This window comes from Alligator mississippiensis, chromosome 4, assembly GCF_030867095.1.
Source record: "Alligator mississippiensis isolate rAllMis1 chromosome 4, rAllMis1, whole genome shotgun sequence".
NCBI lineage: Eukaryota > Metazoa > Chordata > Crocodylia > Alligatoridae > Alligator > Alligator mississippiensis.
In genome coordinates, this window is record NC_081827.1 from 160242822 (window position 1) to 160267970 (window position 25149).

Below are 25149 nucleotides of genomic sequence, written 5' to 3' on the forward strand. Positions count from 1 at the left end.
TGTTGATGGGGTTGGTGGCGAGGGGGCCAGGTGGTCATGGGGATGCCCGGTGGCCTGTGAAGCCCTGAGTGGGTTGTGTGGTGCCTCACACGTGGCCTCCGGACCGGAGCACCTGGGGGTGCTTGCTTCGTAACCACGCAGAGTTGCCACCACCTCACCAGCATCTTTGGGACCAAATGAATGAGACGGACCCAGGCCTGAGATCTGTGCACCAGTATGGGCCCTGCCCCAGCCCGGATCCACTCCTGTCCCCATCTTCATCACTGCCTTCAACTCCTGATGCTGATGCTGCTGGCAGCTGCTGCTTCTGCCTTTACAGAGCAGAATAGGAAATACTGCCCAGAGCCGTGCCTCTGCTCCGAGGGGGTGCTCAACTGCAGCCAGGCTGCCCACTCCACCAAACTCCAGCACTTACCGTGGCCGAGACCAGCTGCCCGCAACAAGTCCTTCTTCTTCTTGTGAGTGATGAGAAGCAGGGATCCAATCTTATAATAAATAATATTGTTAATTAGTTCGTTACAACATCTAGATACCCCAGGTAGGTAGGGCAGGGATCTTGACTGTAATGAGTAGAGGAGTGGGACCTGATGGAGCATGAAAAGGGGGGCTGGCTGAAGAAGCACTGAGCAAGGAGAGTGACCTCTGCAGCAGCATTGTTTTAAGTGGGTATAAGTGAGGAAGATGGGGTATGTCAGAAACCAAGGGCTGATGTTTGCAGTAGTCAAGGTGGGACATAATGAAGGCCAGGGTGAGAATCTTAGCTGTGTGGATGGAAAGGCTACACCTTACAGACATTGTGGAGGAAGAAGTAGCAAAATTTAAGAAGAGCTTGGATGTGAGGATCTAGAAAAAGGGCAAAGTCTTGGCTACAGACCAGAGTAACCCAGGGAAGGTTAGAGCTTTATGGCAGCAATAGGAATACCAGAAATTAACCCTGAGAAACCAGATGCAGTGAATACAGGTCTCTGGTCTGAGTTGGAGCTTCCAAATCTGGAAAGCAGGTTGAACTACTGTATGTGTCTGCAGGAGTAAGATAAGGTTTTTGGCTGTCAGTAAGCAGTACACAGATTTGAATGAGTAGCGACAATACTGGCAATAGTCCGGCAGGAGACCCTAGATGGAAAGGAAATGATTCAATTACAGGGGGTGAATCCATGATAAAGAGTAAATACATGATAAATGTGGGAAGGGAGGGATTGTTACAGGTAGAAGTAGGACACTCCATGTAGGGTTTTCTATCTAGGAAAAGCAGGTAGGTTTGTCACCTATGTGAAATTTTCTGTGATTTTCATCCTTCATTTTCTCCTTCCATCCACCTACTCATATTCCCACAGAAAGCACTGAGTGATGCTTCTCCTTTCTAGCAGCCTTATAGCATCTGATGCTTTATGATTTTGTCCCCATTAATCTCTGTTCCTCACTCTGTTGTGCATGGCTAGTGGTTGCAACCCCAAGGGGGAAGTTTTGTAACTTGCCATTTTAATTCCCACTTTTAGTCACTCACATCTTTCTAATACATTAATCTTTTGAGCTGAAATGTTTCAAGTCTGATCTCTGCCAAAGGTAATTTTGAAAAAAATAATTAAAAAAAAAAATCTGAACAGAAACAATTCTGTTGGGTTTGAGAATGGGAGGGAGATGCTTTCCCCAATATGATGCAAAAACTTCTCAGTTTTTGTACTGCTCTATAGTCACTCTGTCTGTGGGCTGAGCTATATCCAGAAAGTATTTTCTATTAAGAAGAAAAAAATTGAAGCAAGGGACAAGCACACAAATTAGACAAAAAAAAAAAGAATAAAACTTACTTAGACCTTACCTTGAGGAGATTTGGGGCTTGTTCAGTGGAATTTCTCGAGCTTTTAGTTGATGAGTTCTCACTGATTTAGAGCAATTCTGTCTTGGGTTTTTTTGTTTGTTTGGGGGTTTTGTGTCAAAATTCCCTTGTGATTTTCAGGGCCTTACATGCAAGTTTTCCTCCCTCCTTCAGGGAGCTCCAAAGGACCCTGTCTAGGCATGATCCTTAAAAGTCCACAGGGCTGGATGAGATGCACCCATGGGTGCTGAGGAAGTTGGCTGATGTGATTGCAAAGCCATTGGCCATCGTCTTTGAAAACTCATGGCAATCAGGAGAGGTCTGGATGATTGGAAAAGGGCAAACATAGTGGCCATATTTAAGAAAGGGAAGGAGGATCCAGTGAACTACAGACCAGTCAGCCTCACCTTAGTCCCCGGAAAAATCATGGAGCAGATCCTCAAGGAATCCATTTCTAACCACTTGGAGGAGAAAAAATGATTAGGAACAGTCAGTATGGATTCACCAGGGGCAAGTCATGCCTGACCAACCTGATTGCCGTCTATGATGAGGTGACTGGCTCTGTGGATGTGGGAGGACCGGTGGACATGGTGTACCTAGATTTTAGCAAGGCTTTTGATACGATCTCCCACAGCATTCTCACAGGCAAGCTAAGGAAGTATGGGCTGGATGAATGGACTGTAAGGTGGATAGAAAACTAGCTAGAGCACTGGGCTCAGAGAGTAGTAATCAATGGCTCAATGTCTAGTTGGCAGCTGGTATCAAATGGAGTGCCCCAGAAGTCAGTCCTGGGGCCAGTTTTGTTCAATGTCTTAATCAACAACCTGGAAGATGGCAAAGAGTGTGCACCCTCAGCAAATCTGTAGATGACACCAAGCTGGGGGGAGCAGTAGATACACTGGAGGGTAGGGCTAGGATTCAGTGACTCAGACGAATTGGAGGATTGGGTCAAAAGAAATCTCATGAGGTTCAACAAGGACAAGTGCAAAGTGCTGCACTTAGGACAGAACAATCCCATGCACTGGTTCAGGCTGGGGCTGACTGGACTGGCTGGGCAGCAGCTCTGTAGAAAAGGACCTAGGGGTTATAGTGGACAGTAAGCTGAATAGGAGCCAGCAGTGTGCCCTTATTGCCAAGAAGGCAAACGACATACTGGGCTGCATTGGTAGCTGTTACCAGTAGGTCATTGGTATGTGTGTTCCCCTTTATTCAGCACTGGTGATGCCACATCTGGAATACTGTGTTTAGTTTTGGGCCCCCCATTACAGAAAGGATGTGGACAAATTGGAAAGAGTCCAGTGGAGGGCAACAAAAATGGTGACGGGGCTGGAGGACATGACTTCTGAAGAAAGGCTGAGAGAACTGGGCTTATTTAATTTAAAGAAGAGAAGACTGAGGGAGGATTTAATAGCAGCTTTCAACTACCTGAAGCAGGGTTCAGAAGAGGATGGAGCTAGACTGGACTCAGTGGTGGCAGATGGTGGAACAAGGAGCAATGGTCTCAAGTTGCAGCAAGGGAAGTTTAGATATTAGGAAGAATTTTCTCACTGGGAGGGTAGTAAAACACTGGAACAGGTTACCCAGAGAGGTGGTGGAAGCTCCATCCTTTGAGGTTTTCAGTACCCAGCTAGATAAAGCTTTGGCTGGGATGATCTAGTTGGGGATGGTCCTGCTTTGAGCAGGGGTTTGAACTAGATGACCTCCTGAGGTCCCTTCCAACCCTAACTTTCTAGTCTATGATTCTGTGATTCTAGGCATCATTATTGGTAAGGGGATTTTAAGAAAAGTGTAGTACATTAGTCTTATTCAACCAAAAAACAGGAAGGATTCTTCAAATTGTGAGAGTGCTGTTGATGTCAGACACCTCAAAAGGACTTTTATGGCTAGAAGGTAGAGATAGATATGGTCTAGTTAATGAAATGGAGAAGTGGGTAGCATGGTTGGCATCCAAGAGAAGATTTGTGGCTTATCACTGGAGGAATTGGAGGCGGTTTCTGCAGCAGGAACTAGTGACTCATTTCCCCTGTGTCTGGACCACTTTACAGAGTAACATTTTGGGGCTGATGCCAGAAAGAATGTTATAAAATATAAGTTATGTCTCTCCTATTGGAATCAATGGGGGGTTTTCCATTGACTTCTGTTGGACTGTTATCAAGCACACAGGTTGTTATTTCATAGGTGTATTGTATTAAGACTCCCTGGAGCCAAGCTAGCATACTGCAATATGCCATCTCTGACAGGAGCTCAGGGCAAAGTATGTATGCTGAATTCATTCCAAGGTGAGACTGAGGGTGACTTGAGCTCACTAACCTGTATGGACCATTTTATTTGGAGTACAAAACAGGGAAGCCCTGCATAGGGCTCTGCATCCATACAGGGATGAATTCCCCCTTAAATACACTATGGGGGTGCTGAAGATATCTCGATAATGGGAGAGCAGCAGCCCTGCAGAGAGCCAAAACTTTTCATCCAGCAGTGGGGGTGGAAATAAAACATAAGCTTAAGTTTGTGGGGCAGCCTCCTATTTCTATGCAACATCTGCATGACTGCTGCATCACCTGCCTATGAAGTGACACATACAGCAGCTTGAGAGAGTGGTTAAAACAAAGAGGATTGCCTGGGAATTAAATAAAATGGCAAGGTTTAAGCAGGTAGAGGGCCCACCAAAGGAGGGTACTGTCTAAGAAGGCTTAGATTGGAAACTACAAATGCAAAAGATCTATCTTTGTCAGAAAAAAACAATAGTAAATGAAGGTGAATTAATATCAAAGTCCTAAAAGCCAGTTTTCTTCTTCTATCAGTAATAACTGATTTTGCAGGAAATAAGTTTTTTAGTTGCTACAGTTTCTTTCGACCAGAATCAGCCAGGGAGAGGACTTAGGTTGCATGAAAAAGTTCTAGGGCTTGATCCTGCTCCATCAAAATCAACAGAAGTTTGCAGTTGGGAACATGATCGATCCCTTTTGTGACTAAACGCTGGCCTTGAGAAATAGAAAACAGAGGGACTGTTTGCAAAGTATTCGGTTTACAAGCACTGCTGCGTAATATTATCCACTTTTAAACCAGCTTTCTAAAGATGATAATATTTCTTTCTCCACAGAGATTTCAATGGGAACTCAATTTCTTCCATTGAGAAATCAGCATGGAGAGGATATCCTTGGGCTGAGTATTTGTGAGTATTTTTTGACATTTTACACCCCAGAGCTAAGGTATTTTCCATATATTTGATTCCATTTTTGAGCCAGTTGCCTTCAGAAAATTAAGAGCATATGCATTTAATTTCCACTCACATTTAGGGTTGAGCAGTTGAAGGATGATAAAGAAATGGGTAATAATATCGAGCAATAATCAGTTCTCTGGTTTAAAGTATATCTTTTCAGAGAATGAAAGCTGAAAGTCCTGCTAGGTTTAATGGGCCCATTCTGAAAACAGAGACACCTCAAAAAAGGTTTAGCAGCAGCACCTGAAGCTAAAATTGGCTCTGTTCTGCCAGTTTTCATCTTAACATTATAGAAAATCTAACAGTGAACAAGGGAAGACCACAGAGAGGGGTTTGGTTTGGTTTTTGCTTAAAATATGTTATTTCTTAACAAAGATTTTAAAAATTTACCTGGGTGGTTTCCCATTGTGAATAAATCACTTGTTTTTAATGTATGTTTGTGGCTTAATGCAGATAGGCTTATGATAAGAATGGCATGCATTATTGTAGCATAGTTGGATTGGCTCTGTTATAATGAAGAAGATAAGCTGCTTAGGTTTGTGATGCACTTGACTATCCCTGCACCATGCAATACAGATGCGACTAAACAGACATGCTTAAGAAACATAACAATCCATGCTGGGCAACCTCTGCAGGTCTCCAGCCTTTGAAACTTGCTAGTTATCAGGATAAGTCTTTGAAGAAGATACAGGTGTTATCTATTGGGGCCATTCATATACCCACCTCATGGAACTGAATGCTGCAATAGAGGTTACCAAAGAGCTACCAAAGACCTTCTTTTGTTTTCCAATATTCTTTCCTTCTTTTGTTTTCCATACTTTGTTTTCCAATATATTTTCTTATTTTATTTCTGCTTATGTCCTTAGTTAAATAGTTCACAGGAGCTGGTTGTTAAAGTTTTTTCATAAAGAGATTTTAAATCATTTTACAATTGTGTGTTCATCATTATGCAGTTTAGATTGGGCAGAAATGGCTGACTTAGAAACAGAATCACAGAAAAGTAGGGCTGGAAGGGACCTCCAGAGGTCATCTAGTCCAAACCCCTTCCTGCAGCAGGATCATTCCTATCCAAACCAACCCATACAAGCCATATAATCTAAATTCTACATAATACTACTATCAACCCTGATACAACACAGACCTAACACCCTAACCTGCCACAGGGAAAGCAGGGGGACCATAGCCAAAGTCCTGCTTCTATGAAATGTTGTCAATATATGCTCAAGAGGTCCTGGGTAGAAGGCCGTGCCCCTGCTACAGAAGAAGGCATAGATCTCCGCAGTCCCTACCAGCAGGAAGCATTTGGTCCCAGCAGGAGCATTGGCACACCCCAGTCAAAGTCCCTAGCCTCGGCTGTAGCCAACTCCCAATGCCTCTGAGGGAGGCTTAAAAACGCCCTGACATACATAGCAGAAAGGAGGAGCGGGGGTAACCAGCAAAGCCCAGAAGCATGGAGAAGACCCATGGCAGAGCATTGGCATAGGTATGTCTAGATCATGCCTGACCAGTGGCTCTCTAACATCTTCTTGAACACCTCCAGTGATGGAGAGTTGACTTCCCTAGACAGTCTATTCCACTACCCCACTATTCTAACAGCGAACAAACGACTTTGTGGAAGATGCTAATTTTCAGTCTCACAAAGGCCCATTAGCCCATCCACCCTGCACCCATTGCCGAGGCCAGAACCCCTGCCACCAGGGCACTTGGCTGGGATGGGTTGCAGGCCAGCAGGGAGCAAAAAGGGCAGGCGGGGCCAGGGAGACCCTGGGATCTTAGAGCAGTGACAGTGTGGGACCAGGCCTGGGGCCAGGAACAGGTAGAGCTGCAATCTACTTCCTGCACTGCCCTGCAATGGGTGTGGGCTCCACAGGCAGGGGTGTGCAGGATGTGGATTATGGCTCTGTCCTAGGCCCCAGCCCTTCAGTGTTGCCATCCCATGATCCTGGACCCAACCGCAGATACAGCTCTCTGCCTGCGGGCCCATCCCATCTGTTTGGCTGCATAACCTTTCTGCGCAGGTCCCAGATGGTCTTCATGGAGACCTTCGGATCACAGGGTGGGGATAGTTCAGGGCCAGGGCCAGAGCAGAGCAGCAATCTGCTGCCTGCACACCCCTGCGACAGGCATTGGATCTGCAGGCAAGGGTGTGTGGGGAGCAGATGGTGGCTCTGTCCTGGCCCTGGCTCTGCCCTATCACTGCCTGGTGATCCCAGGGTCTCCATGGAGACTGGTTGGGACCTCCATGGGCAGGGTGCACAGCCAAGTGGATGGGATGGGGCAAGCAGTGAGCCGCATCCAGGGCCAGGTCCAGGATCATGGGTCAGTGACAGCGTGGCCCTGTGCTGCCATCACCCTCTGATGGCTCCCTGTGATCCTGGCCTCACCCGCCCATCCCATTCCCAAACACCGCTCCCTGCCCACCCGCAGCCCCATCCCACAGAGGGAATTTTGGTGAGATGTTGCACAGGGGGAGAGGGGGTGTCAACCTGGCCCCTGACAGCTCACCAAAACGCCCTCTGTGCCCCATGAAGCCAAATAATTGCCCACTCCTGGTTAGATGCAGAAATAGGTTGGAAACCTTCTAGCTTAGCGCTCATCTTTCCTCCATTGTTTCAGTCTGATAAACAGGAGGTAAGTTGGAGTCATACTTATCTTGTGAGCCCATGAGTCAGCAAGCGTGAAGCTTTTATTGGACTAATTAGAAGAGGAAATATAAAATCATAGAATCATAGAAGTAGGGTTGGAAGGGACCTTGTAGATCTTCAAGTCCGACCCCCTCCCTGGGCAGGAGAAAAGCTGGGCTCAAATGACCCCAGCCAAGTAAACGTTGAGCTTCCTCTTAAAGACCCCCTGGGTAGGAGCCAGCACCACCTCCCTTCAAAGTTGGTTCCAGATCCTAGCCACCCTAACTGTGAAGTAGTTCTTACGGATGTCTAATCTAAACCTACTCTCCAACAACTTGTGGCCATTATTCCTTGTTATCCCAGGGGGCGCTAGGAGAAACAAGGTCTCTCCCAAACCCTTCTGGTCCCCCCTAGTGAGTTTATAGACAGTCACCAAGTCCCCCCTCAGCCTTCTTTTGTGAAGGCTGAACAGGTTCAGGTCCCGTAGTCTCTCATTGTAGGGTCTGCCCTGCTGTCCCTGGATCATGCGGGTAGCCCTCCTCTGGACCCTCTCAATGTTGTCCACATCCCTCTTGAAGTGGGGTGCCCAGAACTGGACACAGTACTCCAGCTGTGGCCTGACCAGTGTCGCGTAGAGGGGGAGGATCACCTCCTTGGCCCTACTTGAGATGCACCTGTGGATGCACGATAAGGTCCGGTTAGCCCTGCCGACCGTGACCTCGCATTGATGGCCCATGTTCATCTTGGAGTCAGTGATGACTCCAAGATCCCTTTCTGCCTCCGTGCTCTCAAGAAGGGAGTTTCCCATCTTATAAGTGTGCTGCTGGTTACTACTGCCCAAGTGCAGCACCCTGCACTTGTCAGTATTGAAATGCATCCTGTTTTTGTTAGCCCACCCCTACAACCAATCCAGGTCTTTCTGCAGTCTTTCCCTCCCTACTAGCATGCCCACCTCACCCCAAATTTTGGTATCATCAGCAAATTTGACCAGGTTGCTTTTCACCCTGTCGTCCAAATCGCTGATAAAGAAATTGAACAGTGAGGTCCCAAGGACCGAGCCCTGGGGGACTCTGCTGCCCACTTCCCCCCAGGTCGAATATGACCTGTCCACCACCACCCTCTGAGTATGACCCTTCACCCAATTCACAATCCATCTGACTGTGTAGGCATCAATGCCACAGTTGCCTAGTTTTTTAATGAGGATGGGATGGGAGACAGTGTCAAAGGCCTTGCTGAAGTCCAGAAAGACTACATCCATGGTGACACCTGCATCCAGTGCTTTTGTGACCTGATCATAAAAGGCAATCAGGTTGGTCTGACATGACCTGCCCCTTATGAAACCGTGCTGGTTGCCCTTAAGCATCATCTCCGATGCCGGCCCATCACAGATGTGTTCCTTGATGATCTTCTCAAAGAGTTTCCCCAGGACTGAGGTAAGACTGACGGGCCTGTAGTTGCCTGGGCCCTCTCTCCTCCCTTTTTTAAAGATGGGGACCACATTGGCTATCTTCAAATCATCTGGCACCTGGCCTGAGCACCACAAGCGCTTGTAAAGCTGTTGAACAGTTACAAATGTCCAACTCGGGATCCTTAAAATTCTGGTTTATTAGGCAGATTGAAACACTGTAATCATAAACCTTGGGGCTGGTCCACACACACACATGCACACATGCACACACATACACACACACAGTAGCAGGCTACAGAGTCAGGTATACCTATCCTACAAGCGCTGGAGTCTGTCGTTGAGGCTTCTTTCAGTGTGGTGTTATCTTCCAGAAGGGGGTGCCGGCTGGTCCTTCTGGCTGGACAGGTCTGGTCAAGTTGGAGATCAAGAGGGCGCCACTGAAGGTCACTTTTCACTGCCTTTTATCTGTTCTTGGCAGACTTTGGTGACTCCCCAGTTTTCTGGTTTGCCCAATCCAGGGGTCATTGACCCTCGTGGGACTTCCCCCCCTCGGTGGCTACTGGACAGCATCTGTCAGCCCCAGGGGTCGTCCGCATGTACGTGCAGGTTTGGGAGTCCGTTGATGAATTTAGAATAGGGCTCTGGGAGTGGTCGATCTGGAGATATTCAGCCCAAAAGTTGGTCTCTGGTGTTGATTAAGTCAGGCCAGGGCTTCTAGCCCTTGATCAGTGAGGTATAGAGATTTCCCGGTTGTTACACTGTCTTCTATTGAGTTCAGCTTCCAGGTGATAATTGCTGCCTGCTTCCATGTTACACATTCAATCACTGATTCACTCACTCTTTCAGAGGCCAGCCTGATACAGGGAAGGGCAGTTTGATTCCTGCCTTTGTTAACAATGTTACAATGTATAACTTACTAAAACACATTTAGTTGAAAGTTGAAAGGTGAGGAGTATAAAATATAAGCTACAAATGCCATGGCACACAAATAGATAAAAATACCAAACTACAAGGGGAGATACAAAATGCGCACATACAAATTTTAAAATACAATTCCTTATCTTAAAGTGAAAGAGAGAGGAAGGAAGAAAAGGTAGAAAAAGAGAAACATATCCAAAGAGGGGAGAGCAAATGCAGGCAAGAGGAAAAGGGGGCTTTCTGCTACAAAGCCGTGCCAAGGGCCCTGCAGTAACCCCTGCTAGCTCCCTCAACGCCCTGGGGTGGAGAGCATCTGGATATACTGACTTGAACACGTCCAGCCCCTCCAGAAGCACTCTAACCCGGTCCTCCTCAACCTTAGGTCTGCAGGCATTCCCCTCGAGTCTGTCTTGAATCATGGTGAGGGGGTCCCGGTCGCTGCACAAGAAAATGGAGGTGAAGAATTTGTTAAAATGGAGGAAAATGGAGGTGAAGAATTTGTTAAAGAGGTCTGCTTTCTCCTCTGGCGCAACCACCAGATTGCCCAGCGTATTTTGCAGGGGCCCCATGTTTCCCGGTGCCTTCATCCTCCCTATGAAAATGACTCCATAGCTTCTGAGAAATACAGTTCTGGATGTCAAGGTGTTAAGAATAGATGTCATTTTAACATGGTTCCTCTGAAAAAAGTATTTATTTCTCTTTTGCAAAACATAAAATGATTATTTTGATCCACATAACAGTATCTGATTAAGTGTACTTGGGTTCACAAAAGTTTGTGCTCTGTATATATATCTTACTTCTATTTTGATACAGCAAAGTAAAACCTCTTTTATTTGTGTTTTCAGACTCCTCAGGGGCAATGGTGTGAGCAAACTGCAGAAAGATTCTTTTGAGGGCTTGCTGTCACTGAAGCACCTGTACGTGTGTATTTGGGGGAGTACTTTATTTGCAGGATTCCTCACTCGAGCATTGTACTAGACAAAAGATATATGCTCTTGAATCCCTTTCCTCCTGTTGGCGATAGTGAGCTACTATCATCTGGGCTGTTTCAAATCAATTAATTTTAAAGTTGGTGCCTTGGGGAGAACTTGGAACAAAAGCAATGCTATTTTTAACAAGATTTGTTTCACTTCATACTATGTTATTGCTCACGCTATTTTGGGTCAGTTGTCCTAGTCTGTATCATCATTGCAGAAACAGATGTGTTTTTATGGGTATGTCTGTACTGCTAAATTACAGCACTGTGCTGAGACGTGCTGTGCTCTCCCACACACATTACTTTCTGAACCAGAAGTAATATAGTGCCCGTAGTGCAGCACTACATGTGTACTGATAAACTCTGCTGAGTGGTAAAGCTAACTGGCATGGACACCACCCTCATGAACACTTGTAACACTACTTTTAGTTTGGGATTAATATGTGTGAAGTTGATACCGTCTCACCATAGCATTGCCTAGTGCCATAATTGAGCAGTATAGGCATACCCCAAGTGTGAGAATGCCTTCAGTGCAAAATATAGTGGGGAGACACTGTTGTTTTTCCTTCACTGTAGCTAGCAGAAGACAACACCGATTGGAGGCATAGGGCTGACCTCAGATAGCTACATCATGATAAAAATACTTGCCCCTTGTCTCCACTAGCTGTTATCAAGAGAGCAGGTTTGCAGTGAGGACAAAATCTGAGGTCAGAATCTTGGCTAATTCTTTGCTCATCGCCTCCTTCCTTCCCTTCCCCCCCACCTTTTATTCCCTTTGATCAATTCAGCAGCAGCAGTGGGATCGAATGAAGTTTGTCATTCATTTGATTGCTTTCGTTTACTGTTTGCCAAGTGTTCAGCCATGACTCCTATACACCCTGGGACCTCAAGGCAGTCTCCCCTCCTACTTCCAAGATCAGGTGCATTCTGTCCAGCATAGCCATACCTTTCAGCTGTTTTATTACCTTCCTCTGAATGTATGAAATCCTGAATTAGTTCCACAGCAACCAGATGTAAAGTCACAGGCAGGGATCTGCATTGTCCCATCCTGCATGGCAAAACTTTGGAAATAATTTTTTGAGAGTCCATACTTTGTCCTGTTTGAAGGGACATGGCTTTTCCATCTCAAACCTGACAAGCCCAAGAGAACTGGGAAATTAGGATTTTATAGCAGGCCGTTCCCTATCAATGGAATGTGTAATTATGTAGATGATCCTTGATATGTTTTGAAGACTCATGTGGTTTCTTGGCAAATAGTGAATGTACTATATTAATTTGTCCCTGTTTAAAAAAAAAAGCCAAAAAGCCTAAGCCTTTGCCCTCTCACATTCATGCTTACAAGTGTTAAAAGGACATGATAATTTGTGAAAAATGGCCTGTCTCTCTAACGCCCCAACCCACAAATAATATTTTACTTTTCCCTTGAGATTCAGTTTTTTCTTGTTCTGGGTTTTCCTGTGTTGTGGTGTAGGAGTGTGTGAGTTAATCTGATACAAATGAAGTGTAAAAATAGCAATGTCTTCTTTTGTTCTCTGTCTTCTGTTGGTTAATCACTGTAACATTCTCTTCTATCCTTCCCAAAAAAAGACCAAATAGGCAATACATACTTCTCTAGAAAAGCGACTATGATGATTAAATCTTGGATGGCAAATGACCAAAAGAGCCAGATTAGTCAAGTGGTTTTGGAGGAACAAGGGCAACAGTTTAGCAAAGAGAAAGCTGGGGGTACTGACAGATATGAGGGTACCTGGATTTGTATGCACATGTAGATTACACCAGGATCAGGACTGGTCCAAGGAGCTGCCATCCTGGAGCAGCTGCACACAGTAGGCTGCTATTACTGCACTTTGTCAATAAGTGGCAAGGGAGCAAGTAAAAGCCTGCTTGCCTTGAACAAATAGCTACCCCAGGATGAACGCAAGTAGATGACCCCTAAACCAGTGTAATTTACATTGGTGGAGTTTAACCCTGGTTGTTCCAGAGATAATTCTCCACTGGTTTGAGTGAATTTACCCCAATTTAATAGTTTGCACTGTCCGTCAACTACTTTTTATAGAGGTGTGATGCCATCTGTCCATGCTGTGAGGCATATAAAGGAAGAAAAAGAAAAGAAAGCTCCAAAGAGGGGGGTAGTAACCCTGATTGCCCTGGTTTGGAGTTTGGGGCTCAGATTCACATGCTGTTGCTTAAAGTAATCTGTAATCTCTATTGAGTTTAGGCTCATTATGGTTGATTATTTTTTTCCATTGAGAGGCAAATTTTCTATTTCCTTTTACCCTGAATGGAACACACGGGTTTTTATTATAAGTAACCTGGCTGCTTGATCTCAATGACATATAGTATGCGATGTGAGATACAGTTTTGATACTAACCTGGACAAAGTTGTGAGAAATAACCATAAAGAAACAGACTACTGTGTCATAACTTTCAAAACTGAAGCTCTCCAACGTCAACAAATGTCATGTAATCTGTTGCTAATAGAATAGTAATAACCTCCCATGTGAGTCCCCTGAGCCTGTGTGAGGAGATACTGTTCCTGATATTATGGTTGATATCAATAAAAAGGGAAAAAAGGCCCCACTTGACTAAAGGTTGGGTAGCTGGAGTCTCTTGATTTAACTCCAGTCCTCTTGATTGCCAAGAGTCACCTGAAGCCTACTGGTATAGCAGTTATCAAGGCCCACCTTCCATAACTGCTAATCTGTGCTCCTCTCTAGACTCCATTCTCTTTTTATTGAAAAAAATCCAGCCTTAACTCATTTGTGGCTTGGACACCATTGAAGGATTTGGATCAGAGCAAAATGGACATCACAAATATGAAACAGTGGTGAAAAAGTCCTTAAAGAGCTGGTTGGGCCTTTTTATTTTAAGTCACCAGAGTGGTTATAAATTATGCATACAAACAAGCTGATATTGAATAGATATGCCAAATTCAATCATAACTACTTACAGTCATTTCTGTATATGTCAAAGGGAATGAAAGGAAATGTTACAGTTCAGAAACAATTAATATTTCATGCTCTTGATTTTAACAGGGACTTGTCCTGCAATAAAATCCTGACTATTGAGAAGCGTGCATTTGAGCCTCTTCCTTTTTTGCAGTTTCTGTAAGTTGTCCAGATGATTTTATGTAATGTGTAGTGAATGATACTATAGAAGTCTGTCTACACTTCTGTAACCTGTCTGGAGGTAGAATCAATTCAGTACTTTGCTACCATTGTTTATAGAAGTATGACTATACCAGAACACTAGATGATATGTAGCTAGGGAGATCAGTAGAGATCTCTGAATGATCAATGACAGCATGCTGTCTGCCCCCAGTGTGTGGTTGTCCACACATAGATATTGTAGAAGATGCTGCCTAAAGGCTTGCTATATCCTGGAATAGAAAAAGTTTAACCACACATGCATTTCACTTCCCCTACTTGACAGGTTAAACAAATGCAGAAAGTAACAGAATTTCCTCACCCCTCCATCTTGGATTTGTATATTTCGAATGAGTCAAAATTGCTTATGACCAACTTCCTGTGCAACAGGATGGATTTAATTCTACAACTGTCTCTTTTCCCAGAAATCTTCGTGGAAATCTCCTTGCAGAAATTAGTTATGGGACATTCGTGACATGGCATGGGATGCAGTTTTTGCAGAAGATGTAAGTGCAACAAAATCTATTCAGGTGTAAAGTTGAAACTAGGGCTGTCAAATGATTAAAAAAATTGATCGCAATTAGTTGCACAATTAAAAAAAATGAGTCGCAATTAATCACGATTTTAATTGCACAGCTAAAAACTCAAAATTATGCTCAGAAAAACTCAGGAAAATTTGTGGGTACTTTGTACAGTTGGGGAGTGGGGAATTTGTGAAGGTGTGGGTGGCTGTGGGTATGTGTGTGGGGTTTGGAGCCCAGGGAGGGGGGTTCCCACATTCTCTGGCAGGATGTGGGGTACTGTGGGTCAGGAGTGAGGGGCAGCAGCAGGGCTGCGGCTTGGGAGTGAGGGACACACGTGCACGCATGCACACACTGCCCAGCAGGTAAGTGTGTGGGAGAAGGGGCGTGCAGCAGGGAAAGGGTCGGGGGCAGATTGAGGCTCCCACGTTGAGGGAGGGAGTGGGGCAGGGGCTGGGGTGAATGGGGCCCCAGGGCTGGGTGGGTCATGGGACAGAGCTGCAGGCAGGTTGTTCAGGGGTGCAGGGTGGGGGACTTGGGGGGCATGTGCCCCCTGGATTTGTGCACAGGGTTGAGGTGGGCTGCTAGCGCACACTGGGCTCTGCACCCTGGGAGCCAGGGGACACAGCTCAGCCAGCACACAGCTCCCAGGGCAATGCCCCATGCACAAATTGCCTCCACCCTGGGCACAAATCCAGGGGGCACGTGCCCCCCATGCTTCTGGCGGAAGCCCCCCCTACATCCCTAAATGAGCCGCCCACAGTTCCATCCCATAACCTGCCAGCCCCTGTCCTTGCCCTTGCCTCTGCCATTAGCAGCAAATCTGCTCCTGCTTCCCTGTATGTGTAAATGCCTGCCTAGGAGCATTAGAGTTTACTTGCGAGTAAAGTGATCCTGGATCAACTGCACGTGTAGATGAGCCCACTGGGTGCATCTACACATGCAGTTAACAAGTAGCAATAAACTCTGGCACAGTTTGTGCTGGAGTTTACTGTTCCTGGGTGCAGCATTTTACACAAGTGCCTAGGACTGCAGCACATTGAACTGAGACGGAGCATCCCCAGCTGACAGGGGATCCAGGCGGTCAGCCTGCCAGCCTGGAGCTGCTTCGCCCTGGCTCAACATGCTGTGGAGGGGCTGGCTGGGGCACAAGGGTCTACATTGTAGAATAGCCAGTTGGCAGCCCCTGCACTATAGCACCCTCATGCCCCAGCCAGCCCTGGTCATTGTCTGCACATGTGTTTCAGCATATGCAACTACTTTGCTATAAGATAGTACTTGTTCCGGACCTACAGCAGAGTTAATTAATTTACTAAGCCCTAATATGGGTGCATGTGTAGACAGTGATGCTTTACTGTGGAGCTAATTACTCAGCTCTGCAGTAATGCATACATATAGATGAACCCACTGAAGAGGTGTTGGTCTCAAACCATTTACCATATTTACTCAAGTACAAGCAGGGGATTTTTTCCCCAATCAGCATGGGGAAAAAAATGTCCCATATCTTCATATACCAGCAAAACCCCTCCCCCCTTTAAAAATATTGTCTATCTTTAAGCTGCTGCTAGAAACAGTATGTGCTCAGTCATGGAAACCAACTAAGAAATTGATTGAATGAAGCTCATGCTGAGCATGCCCATAAAACACCTGGGCCACAGTGGGCAAACACAATGATGGGAATCTACCACAAAGCTAGGTTAGTGTTACTGGACTTCAATATTAGACTTTAGGTGTTGGCACTGAAGTCATGAAAATGTTTGGACAAGAATAGTCCATTCTCTAAAGAGAGCATTTTTTGAGCACAACAATTTGCAATTTCAAGCATAAGACAAAGAAACAACAGAAAAACACCTGGAAAATTACAGGCAGGCAAGGTTCTTTGAGTAGATGTGATATCTTTTTATTAGACCAACTGAGTAGTTGGAAAAAAGTTCTTGACAAGCTTTCGGGCACAGTCACCCTTCTTCAAGCATAAGGAGTTTCTGCTTGTCTGATGATGAGACTCCAAGGAATGAGAGAAGCTAAAAGTGTGGCAGGATGTCAGTGAGAATGTAAATAGGTAGAAATTAGAAAGACAAAAGGTAAAGTAGGTAAGGGAGGGGGAAGAAAGCAGGGGGAAAAGGCCAAAGGGATAGAATACAAGGTAGAAAAGAGGCTGCCTGTGAAAAAGGAACTAGTTTGAGATCAGGATAACAGGAATGAGAGAAGCTAAAAGTGTGACAGGATGTCAGTGAAAATATAAATAGGTAGAAATTAGAAAAAAACAAAAGGTAAAGCAGGGAAGGAGAAAATGTATAAATGTTCCATATATAGAATCTAGTTATTAGGAGTGGTCTTATATTCAGAATCATCTTATATTCAAGTAAATATGGTATATCGTGCTCTCAGTAGCTGAGGATGGCTAAAACCCCAAAATCCAGTTGTTTAGTTCATTTTGCACAAAAAAAACATTAGTGCAGTGCAGAGCATTTCTATTCTTTATAATGGCTATCACACCTCCCATCACTGGCAATGCATGGGGGGTGCATGTGCACCCCCTGAGTGTGGCAGTGCACCCCCTGCAAAAAGGAGACACTGCCGGTGGTGCCTGAAGGCAGTCACCTCTTGCCACCCCGCACTCTTGCCGCTGACACCACTGGAGGCATCTGCAGGCAGTCTGAAATCGCTGCTGGCCGCCGCCGCCACCACTGCCAGTGTCGTCTGCAGGTGGTTGCCAACCGCTGGTCAGTGCTCACCACCCCACCACCACTGACAGTGCTACGGCTGCCTGCGGGAGCTCCCCACAGCACCGCCACCGCCTGTGGAAACTCGCTGTCCCCCCCACAACCTCCGGGGGCAGGTGGTGTTCATGCCCCCTGTGAAATCCTTCAAATGTCAAACACTAACAGAGGAGGAAAGAGGAACGAAGGGAGATGGACAGGGAAGAAGCTGATTGTAAATTTGGAAAATCAGCCAGGAAGGAGATAGAGCATTTGATCCCATCAAGAGCTACCAAACAGCAGCTCTCAAAGAGCACCAAGGCTGGCTGTGGGATGTGATCCAGAGGTCCCATGCTGCCAGGACTGGATGCAGGCATGGGTGAACTGGGCGACTGCGGGGTGCAGACAAAAAGGGGGCCCAAAAATGGTAATTTTTTTATTATTATCATCATTATCTCTGGCAAAGTGGGGCCCAATACTAAAAGTTCGCCCAGGGCCTCCAGGAGTCTAGGTATAGTGCTGCAGGCTGCCTGAGTGAAAGGAGCAGGAGCGAATGGAAAGAGAAGCAAGAGGTTTAAGTAAATCAAGTGAGCAGGGCTGCCTGAAAATGTTCTACCCAAACTCTTTTCCTACAGGAAACTGGGTCTTTGACTGCACAAGAATTTTCATGGAAGCTGTCTGCTCTCCTCCAATATTTCCATTTGTTAACAGAAGGCCAACAATTTTGGCTGAAAATGAAGTAGTTTTTAGCCAAAAAAACCTCACTTTTCTGGGGGTTTTTTATTTTTTTCAATAAAAAGTAAAAAATTCCCACAGAAAAGGTAAACAAAAATATATTAATTTTGTTTTTGTCATAAGTTTCCATGGAAATCCCCACACACCCCCGCCCCCATCCAACCAGTTTTCAAGCCCAGACTACAAGCATTTTAGAAGCAAAAGAGACAGTTAGGTACTGGAGCCAGGAATGAATAAGGAACTGGTAGATTTTGAACATGAAGGGGGATGTGACCAAGGTTCATACCTACAAGGTGATACCAAAAGCTTTTGGATTTCATTGGATTTTGGCAGTAAAATACCATAAATACAGTAGGAAGAAAGGAAGATCTGAACAGCCACAACCCAAAAGGGAGGGGAGTTCAAGATGAGTGGTTGCTCCTCAAGGGAGCAATCCTGGATGTGCAAGCAAAGTCTATCCCATCTCGGAGGAAAGGCAGCAAAAGGGCATAGCAGCCCCCTTGGCTCTCCAGGGAACTGGCAGACCTCCTGCGTCTTAAAAGGAAGACCTACAAAGAATGGAGGACTGGATCCACCACCAAGGAGCAATACTCTGCTCTGGTCCGGACCTGCAGAGAGCAAACCAGGAAAGCCAAGGCTGCAACTGAACTCCAGCTAGCTACAAATATCAAGGAGAATAAAAAGTCCTTTTTTCGATATGTGGGGAGCCGGAGGAAAAGCAAGGGTAACATTGGACTCCTGCTAAACCAGATGAGACAACTGACAACTGATGCCCACGAAAAAGCAAACTTGCTAAATGGGTACTTCGCGTCAGTTTTTCACCAGTCCCATGGGAAGCCCCTGCACACTGTGGATCAGGGAGGCCCAGGTGAGGGAGATTCCTTACCCTCAATCAAAGCTGACCTCATGAAGGAACACCTTGACAGGCTGGATACCTTCAAGTCAGCCAGCCCTGATGGTTTATACCCAAGGGTACTCAAGAAGCTGGCAAGCATCATAGCTCAACGCTTGGCACAGATCTTTGAGAACTCCTGGTGCTCTGGTGAAGTGCCTGAAGACTGGAAAAAGGCCAAAGTGGTGCCTATCTTCAAGAAAGGGAGGAAAGTAGATCCAGCAAACTACAGGCCCATCAGCCTGACCTCTATCCTGGGGAAGGTCTTGGAAAAGGTTATTAAAGAGGCCATCCTTAACAGACCAGCTGACAGCAATATCCTGATGGATACCCAGCACGGGTTTGTTGACCAATCTCATTTCCTTTTACGACCAGGTGACCTATCACCTGGACAAGGGGGAAAAGATTGGTGTCATATATCTTGACTTTAAAAAAGCCTTCAATCTGGTATCCCATGATCACCTCTTGGCAAAACTGGCTAACTGCGGCCTCGACCTCACCACAATTTACCGGCTGGGAAACTGGCTCCATGGCAGGACCCAGAGGGTGGTGGTTGATGGAAGTCAATCGTCGTGGTGTGCTCTGACCAGTTGGGTCCCTCAAGGCTCTGTCCTAGGGCCTATACTTCTTAACATCTTCATCAGTGATGTAGACATTGATGTCAGAAGCGGGCTGGCCAAGTTTGCCGACAACACCAAACTCTGGGGTAAAGCAACCACACCTGAGGACTGGAGGGTGATCCAGGCTGACCTTACAGGCTCAGGAAATGGGCGGACAAGAACCTGATTGTGTTTAACACCGAAAAGTGCAAGGTTCTCCACCTTGGGAGGAAAAACCCGCAGCATCCTTATAGGCTAGTTAGCACTACACATGTAAGGGACTTGGGGTCATGACTGACCACAAGATGAACATCAGCCTGCAATGTGATGCTGTGGCTAGTAAAGCAAGCAAAACACTGGCTTGCATCCATAGCTGCTTCTCAAGCAAATCCTGGGACGTCATTCTTCCGTTGTACTCGGCCTTGGTGAGGCCGCAGCTGGAGTACTGCATCCAGTTTTGGGCTCCACAATTCAAAAAGGATGTGGAGATGCTTGAGAGAGTGCAGAGGAGAGCCACGCACATGATCAGAGGTCAGGAAAACAGACCTTATGATGAGAGGCTGAGAGCCATGGGACTCTTCAGCCTGGAAAAGTGCACACTCAGGGGCAATCTGGTGGCCACCTCTAAGTTTATTGGGGTGTTCACCAGGATCTGGGGGAACGTCTGTTCACCAGAGCACCCCAAGGGATGATAAGATCGAACGGTCACAAACTCCACTGTGACCAATTCAGGCTGGACATAAGGAAGAACTTCTTTACTGTCTGAGCCCCCAAGGTCTGGAATAGACTGCCACCGGAGGTGGTTCAAGCACCTACTTTGAATGCCTTCAAGACACATTTGGATGTTTATCTTGCTGGGATCCTATGATTCCTGATGATTTCCTGCCCCTGGGGCAGGGGGCTGGACTTGATGACCCTTCTGGGTCCCTTCCAGCCTGAATGTCTATGAAATCTATGAATGGCAATTCCAGCTTCTGATGTTCATGAGTATTATTAATCAAGGCATGGGGCCATGTGGGGTGAGCGGTCAGGAAAAGTTCAGAGTCAAAATGACACCAGAATCATGAGTGATGGAAGCAAATGGAAAGAGTGACCTGAGGGAAATGTTAAGGAAGATATATTTTCCAAGAGAGGCATTTCTGTGTTTTACCTCGTTAGCTGATTACATCCAAGGCAGTATGTATTTCAGGATTCTGCAGGAGTGAGCACTACAAACATTGTCAGCAATCACATGCCTTTCTAGCGTGTTTGTTCACAGTGCTGTTTGATTTGTTTTTTTCCAGAGTCCTAAGCCGTAATCCACTGTCAGCCATTGTTGACAAAGCTTTTCTTCAATTGCCATCCTTAAAGTACCTGTAAGTATAAACTTGGCTTGACTTTAACCAGCATATGTAAGGTATGTCTTTGCATCTGCAAGAGACAACCCCTTAGCAGAGCCTACAGTGTGCTGAACTCACTGCTTGCTGCTTTTAGAGCAGCTAATATAGTACAAGTAACCCCAATGGGAACAGAAAAAGAAAAGAGCAGAGCCGTTCACTCCATGCTTAACACAGGCCAGATTGCAAATGGCGTGGGCTGGCCCAAAGGTGAACTGGTGGTGGTGGCTGAAGATAATGCTGCCTAGAGAATCCTGTTCCTCCACAGCTCGTTTTGCCAGAGCTGCTGGGAATCTGAGACAAAACTTTTTTTTACTTTTATTTATTTATTTATTTATTTGGGGGGGGGGGGGGAGGAATTTCCCTCCACTCCCTAAAGCTGCCCCAGGCTATCTCTAAGATTTGCAGCAGCTCAGGCAAGCAGCTCCGGCATTCAGGCAGGGAAGAAATCCCCTCTGCTCCCTGGGGTTGCCCCAAGCTGGTGGACCCTAGGCTGGGTTGGGGGGAATCCCCATAAAGTAGGGGCTCCCCAGTGCTACCATGCTGGGCTGCATGGGCAGGCACCTGGCCGGAAGACTTCTCCCTCCCTCCTGGGGCAGTGGCCGAAGCAATCAGCAGCTGAGAAAGCGGAGGGAGGAATTGGCCTCAGCTCCATGTGGCTGCCTGGGCTGGGAAATGCAGGCTGGGGGAACCCTCCTAAAGGTTAGGCTCCCCCAAGGTGGGCCAGCACCCAGACAGGAGGTTGGGAATATATACTGGGGAGCCAATAGGGGACACTTGGCTAGGCTGGCAATAGCCAGCAGGCTGGGAGATGTGCTCTAGCGCCCCCCACTGGGCTGAGTCAGTGCAGGCTTCCCCCTGCCTTTCCCAATAGAAAACTGAATGTCAGTTCAGTTCAGTTGGTTACCCGTGGAACCTTGCAGCTTTGACGAAGCTGCCTAGTTTGAATCGATTCAGCCTCCGGCTTTTTGACTGTCTGTACTTAGCCTTGGAGACTGGGAAAGTACCTTGCCACTGGACTCTGGAAGGGACAGGGAGCCTCTGAAGATGGAGATGCTGCTTTTTGCTCAAGTGTAGAAAGCACTGAGTGTAGAAAACATTGATTTGACTGAAGTGTAGAAAGCAAAGATTCTGGGAGCTGATTTATGCCATGTTTCCACCTGGTTAACATAGATATCGGGTTTGGTGCCTTTGGCATTCTGGGTTGGCTGTGTCTGTGCTCTGGGACTGCATTTGTCATAGCACCCCTGGAACCTGCACTTTTTGCTAGGGGTTCTAGTAATCATGGCCATCCTCATCAAAGCCACATTGCAGGACAGGCTCAGAGCCCCAGCTGCTATCATATCACCTCCTGTGATTATTATAACGAGCAGCCCTGAGCTCTTACTTTAGCTCACATGACCTTTCACCTGCAGGAATTCATCAGTGTTGTTTGAGGAACTCCGTTTTCCTCTGGAAAATCCACATTCAAGCCACCCCACATGGCCCCAAAGGACTGTGGCTTTTTCCTTAGTGCATTTTCCCTTTCAATAGCTGCCATTTTGGTGCAGTTCTTGAGGGATGGCATTGTACCAGTTTTCTGCTCTCAGTGTCTGAAACATGAATCAGACATTGTACACAGGGCTTTTGGGAAAAGCCTATATAGTGGCATTAATAAAAAGCATGATCTCACCTCTTAGCTTCTTGGCAGGCTATCTATAATACTTAAGTGCCTCCCATCACTAAAATGCTTCTGAGCTTCACCATCTCTAATGCATTTACCCTTACAATATCCCTGCAAGGTAGGGGAGTGCTATTACCACCATTGTACAGATGAGGCACCAAGGCACAAAGAGAAAATGACCTGCTTATAGTCACTCGTATAGTCTGTGTCAGAACAAGAAGCTGAAGCTAAACCAGGACCGTAACCCACCAGCCCCTCCTTTTTATTCATGGCAGGGACTTTCCCAAAAGTACATATTATCCACTTCTTTGTTGGATGCGTGCATTCTCCTACACTAGAAACAGAATCATCATATCCCTTTTCTGTAGGAAACTTTGCTTTCTTCCACCTTGACCTTTTCTTTTCATAGTACATTTATGTGACTCAGATTTTCATTTTACTCTATTTCATTCCTACATGTAATGCGTCCAGCCACTGGACTCTGCAGTCAAGGTATTTTCAAATCCATGTGGATGGATCCATGTGGAGTGGAATAGGGTCCTTCTTTGTTCCTTTGGGAATTCCTAAATCCACACAGAACTTAGTATTGTTTGCAAGACAGGTCAGATAATCATTATTTTTCACCTCATCCTACTAATTCAAAGTCAGGCCTTTGGTTACGAATCTCGCACAGGTTTAGTCAAATCATCATACTGGAATGGATTCTCAGCTGTTCTACCCAGGCATAACTTCACTAAAGTCAGTATGCTATACCTGTTTACATCGTCTGAGGATCTCACCTTTGCTTCTAAAAGCAGAGGCAAACCAATGCTTGCCACCTATCATGTTCAGCACTCCTGACGCTGCATGATGTCCTGTATTGTAATTATTTGCCTTTATTTTACCTTTAATATTATCTGGGAGAATTTTATATTGCCAGAATCTGAATTATGAGACGAGGATTAGTAATGTTATGATCTTTTTCAACTCTTATACAGTATTTTAGATAAAATGCAAGCTATCTTTTCATATTTAGTAACTATCAAGATCAGCTTGTCCACAAAGCAAGTTTCCAATAATCAGGCCTGAAATGTCTTTTTTTAACTCTTTCAGAGATTTAGGTGCAACACAAGTGACTCAACAGATACTTCACACTCTTCTCGTTGTATCACTACACTTAGAAACCCTGTAAGTACAATGAACTTTGATGTTATTCATTGCATATTGCACTTGGTAAAAATAAATTATCTCCTTGAAAAGCGAAAGGTACCAAATGCAACATAAAAGTAATGCCTTTAAACCCTGACTTCAACTTGTGTAGAATCATTGATTTTTCTGTAATAGTCTTGGAAGGATTACAAGTATCTCTTCTTGAGAATTACTGACATGAGCAACAGTATATCAGCTGAAATATATGATATCTGAAAAACTCCTGCAGTGACGATTGTCTTTGTGAGAGTCTATTCTGGCCAACAGGCCATGGTCAGATGAGGCATGGTATCTACTGCTGTCTGTAGATAAACTATCAATGCCATTTTCTAAGAGTGTAATTAATGGGATGTCTTAAATAAGAGATGCACACAAAACATTTTTGTTTTGTCTCTGACATGTTTAAATTGGGGGCAAGGTAAAAGGCCAGCTGCTACCACCATCTCTTTGTGAACATTTATTATTTTAACAATTTGGGGAAAAAACAGTATCAGGGTTAGGACACAGCGTTTCTGGCCACTTGATAAATAGTCATATTAATTGTGGCCTTTATCAGCACTGCAGAATGCAGTTGTGAGGGGAAGAGGTATATGTATCACAATGCATCACTGAAGCTGCATTTTGTAACACACAAAGCTAAAATGAATCCTTTAATAAAAAAAAAATTGCAACATTCCTACCAGTAGTAAAACAATAGCTTTTATCTGTTGCTGAGATAAAGGCCCAGTAATAAAAATAGTTTCCCCAGACTCTAAATATTTCTAATAAAAAAATTGGATTGAACAATGCATAAGTCTTGTTTAATGGCCTGTGAGCACCTGAGACAGGATATCAGGTCTGAAAACCCTTCAGAAGACTCACATGTTAAGGAAATCAGGGAGGTCTCTGGACAACCATCTCAGACTGAGTGTCCCTCAGATAGGAAGATGTGAGATGAAAACAATCTGGAAAGAAACTTGGGCAATGGAAAACTGTTTGTCAGTAAGGTCCTGTTTCAGGGATTTGTTACTTATGTTAAGTGACTAAGGCTGAATAATAAAGGAAAAGACAAATTCAGAAACAGGCCAAGTTCTGCACTAAACCATACTAAGTCAAGGTACTTTGACCTGGCCAACTGGGGAAAGATATGGACAATAAATGTGTCTTTTTGTCCCAAGAGTCCCAGCCTGCCTGCCCCTGCCTCCCTGCCATGGTTGTGACATTCCTTGCTGGAATGGAAGAAGCCACAATAGAGTGAGGTAGACTCCGTCCAATTCTACATCAACCAGGAAAACCCTACATCTGGGGAACTGTTGGCTGCCACATGAGTAGTGCAAAGGGTGGATTGAGTGCTCAGGGCCTGGCCCATTTTGTAAATGGGGAGGAAGGAAC

General features: G+C 45.5%; 1 protein-coding gene across 2 annotated transcripts in view; it reads left to right on the top strand.

Moving 5' to 3' along the window:
- LOC102572720 (leucine-rich repeat-containing protein 37A3) overlaps positions 1-25149 on the top strand; it is a 40364-nt gene continuing 15215 nt past the window's right edge. For both annotated transcript variants that reach the window (XM_019475832.2, XM_019475837.2), the window contains exons 1-7: positions 1-458; positions 4914-4985; positions 10829-10900; positions 13995-14066; positions 14531-14611; positions 20835-20906; positions 23683-23757. In XM_019475832.2, the coding sequence (XP_019331377.1) occupies positions 217-458; positions 4914-4985; positions 10829-10900; positions 13995-14066; positions 14531-14611; positions 20835-20906; positions 23683-23757 (686 nt within the window). In that variant the 5' untranslated portion in view covers positions 1-216. The remainder of the gene's footprint in view (positions 459-4913; positions 4986-10828; positions 10901-13994; positions 14067-14530; positions 14612-20834; positions 20907-23682; positions 23758-25149) is intronic.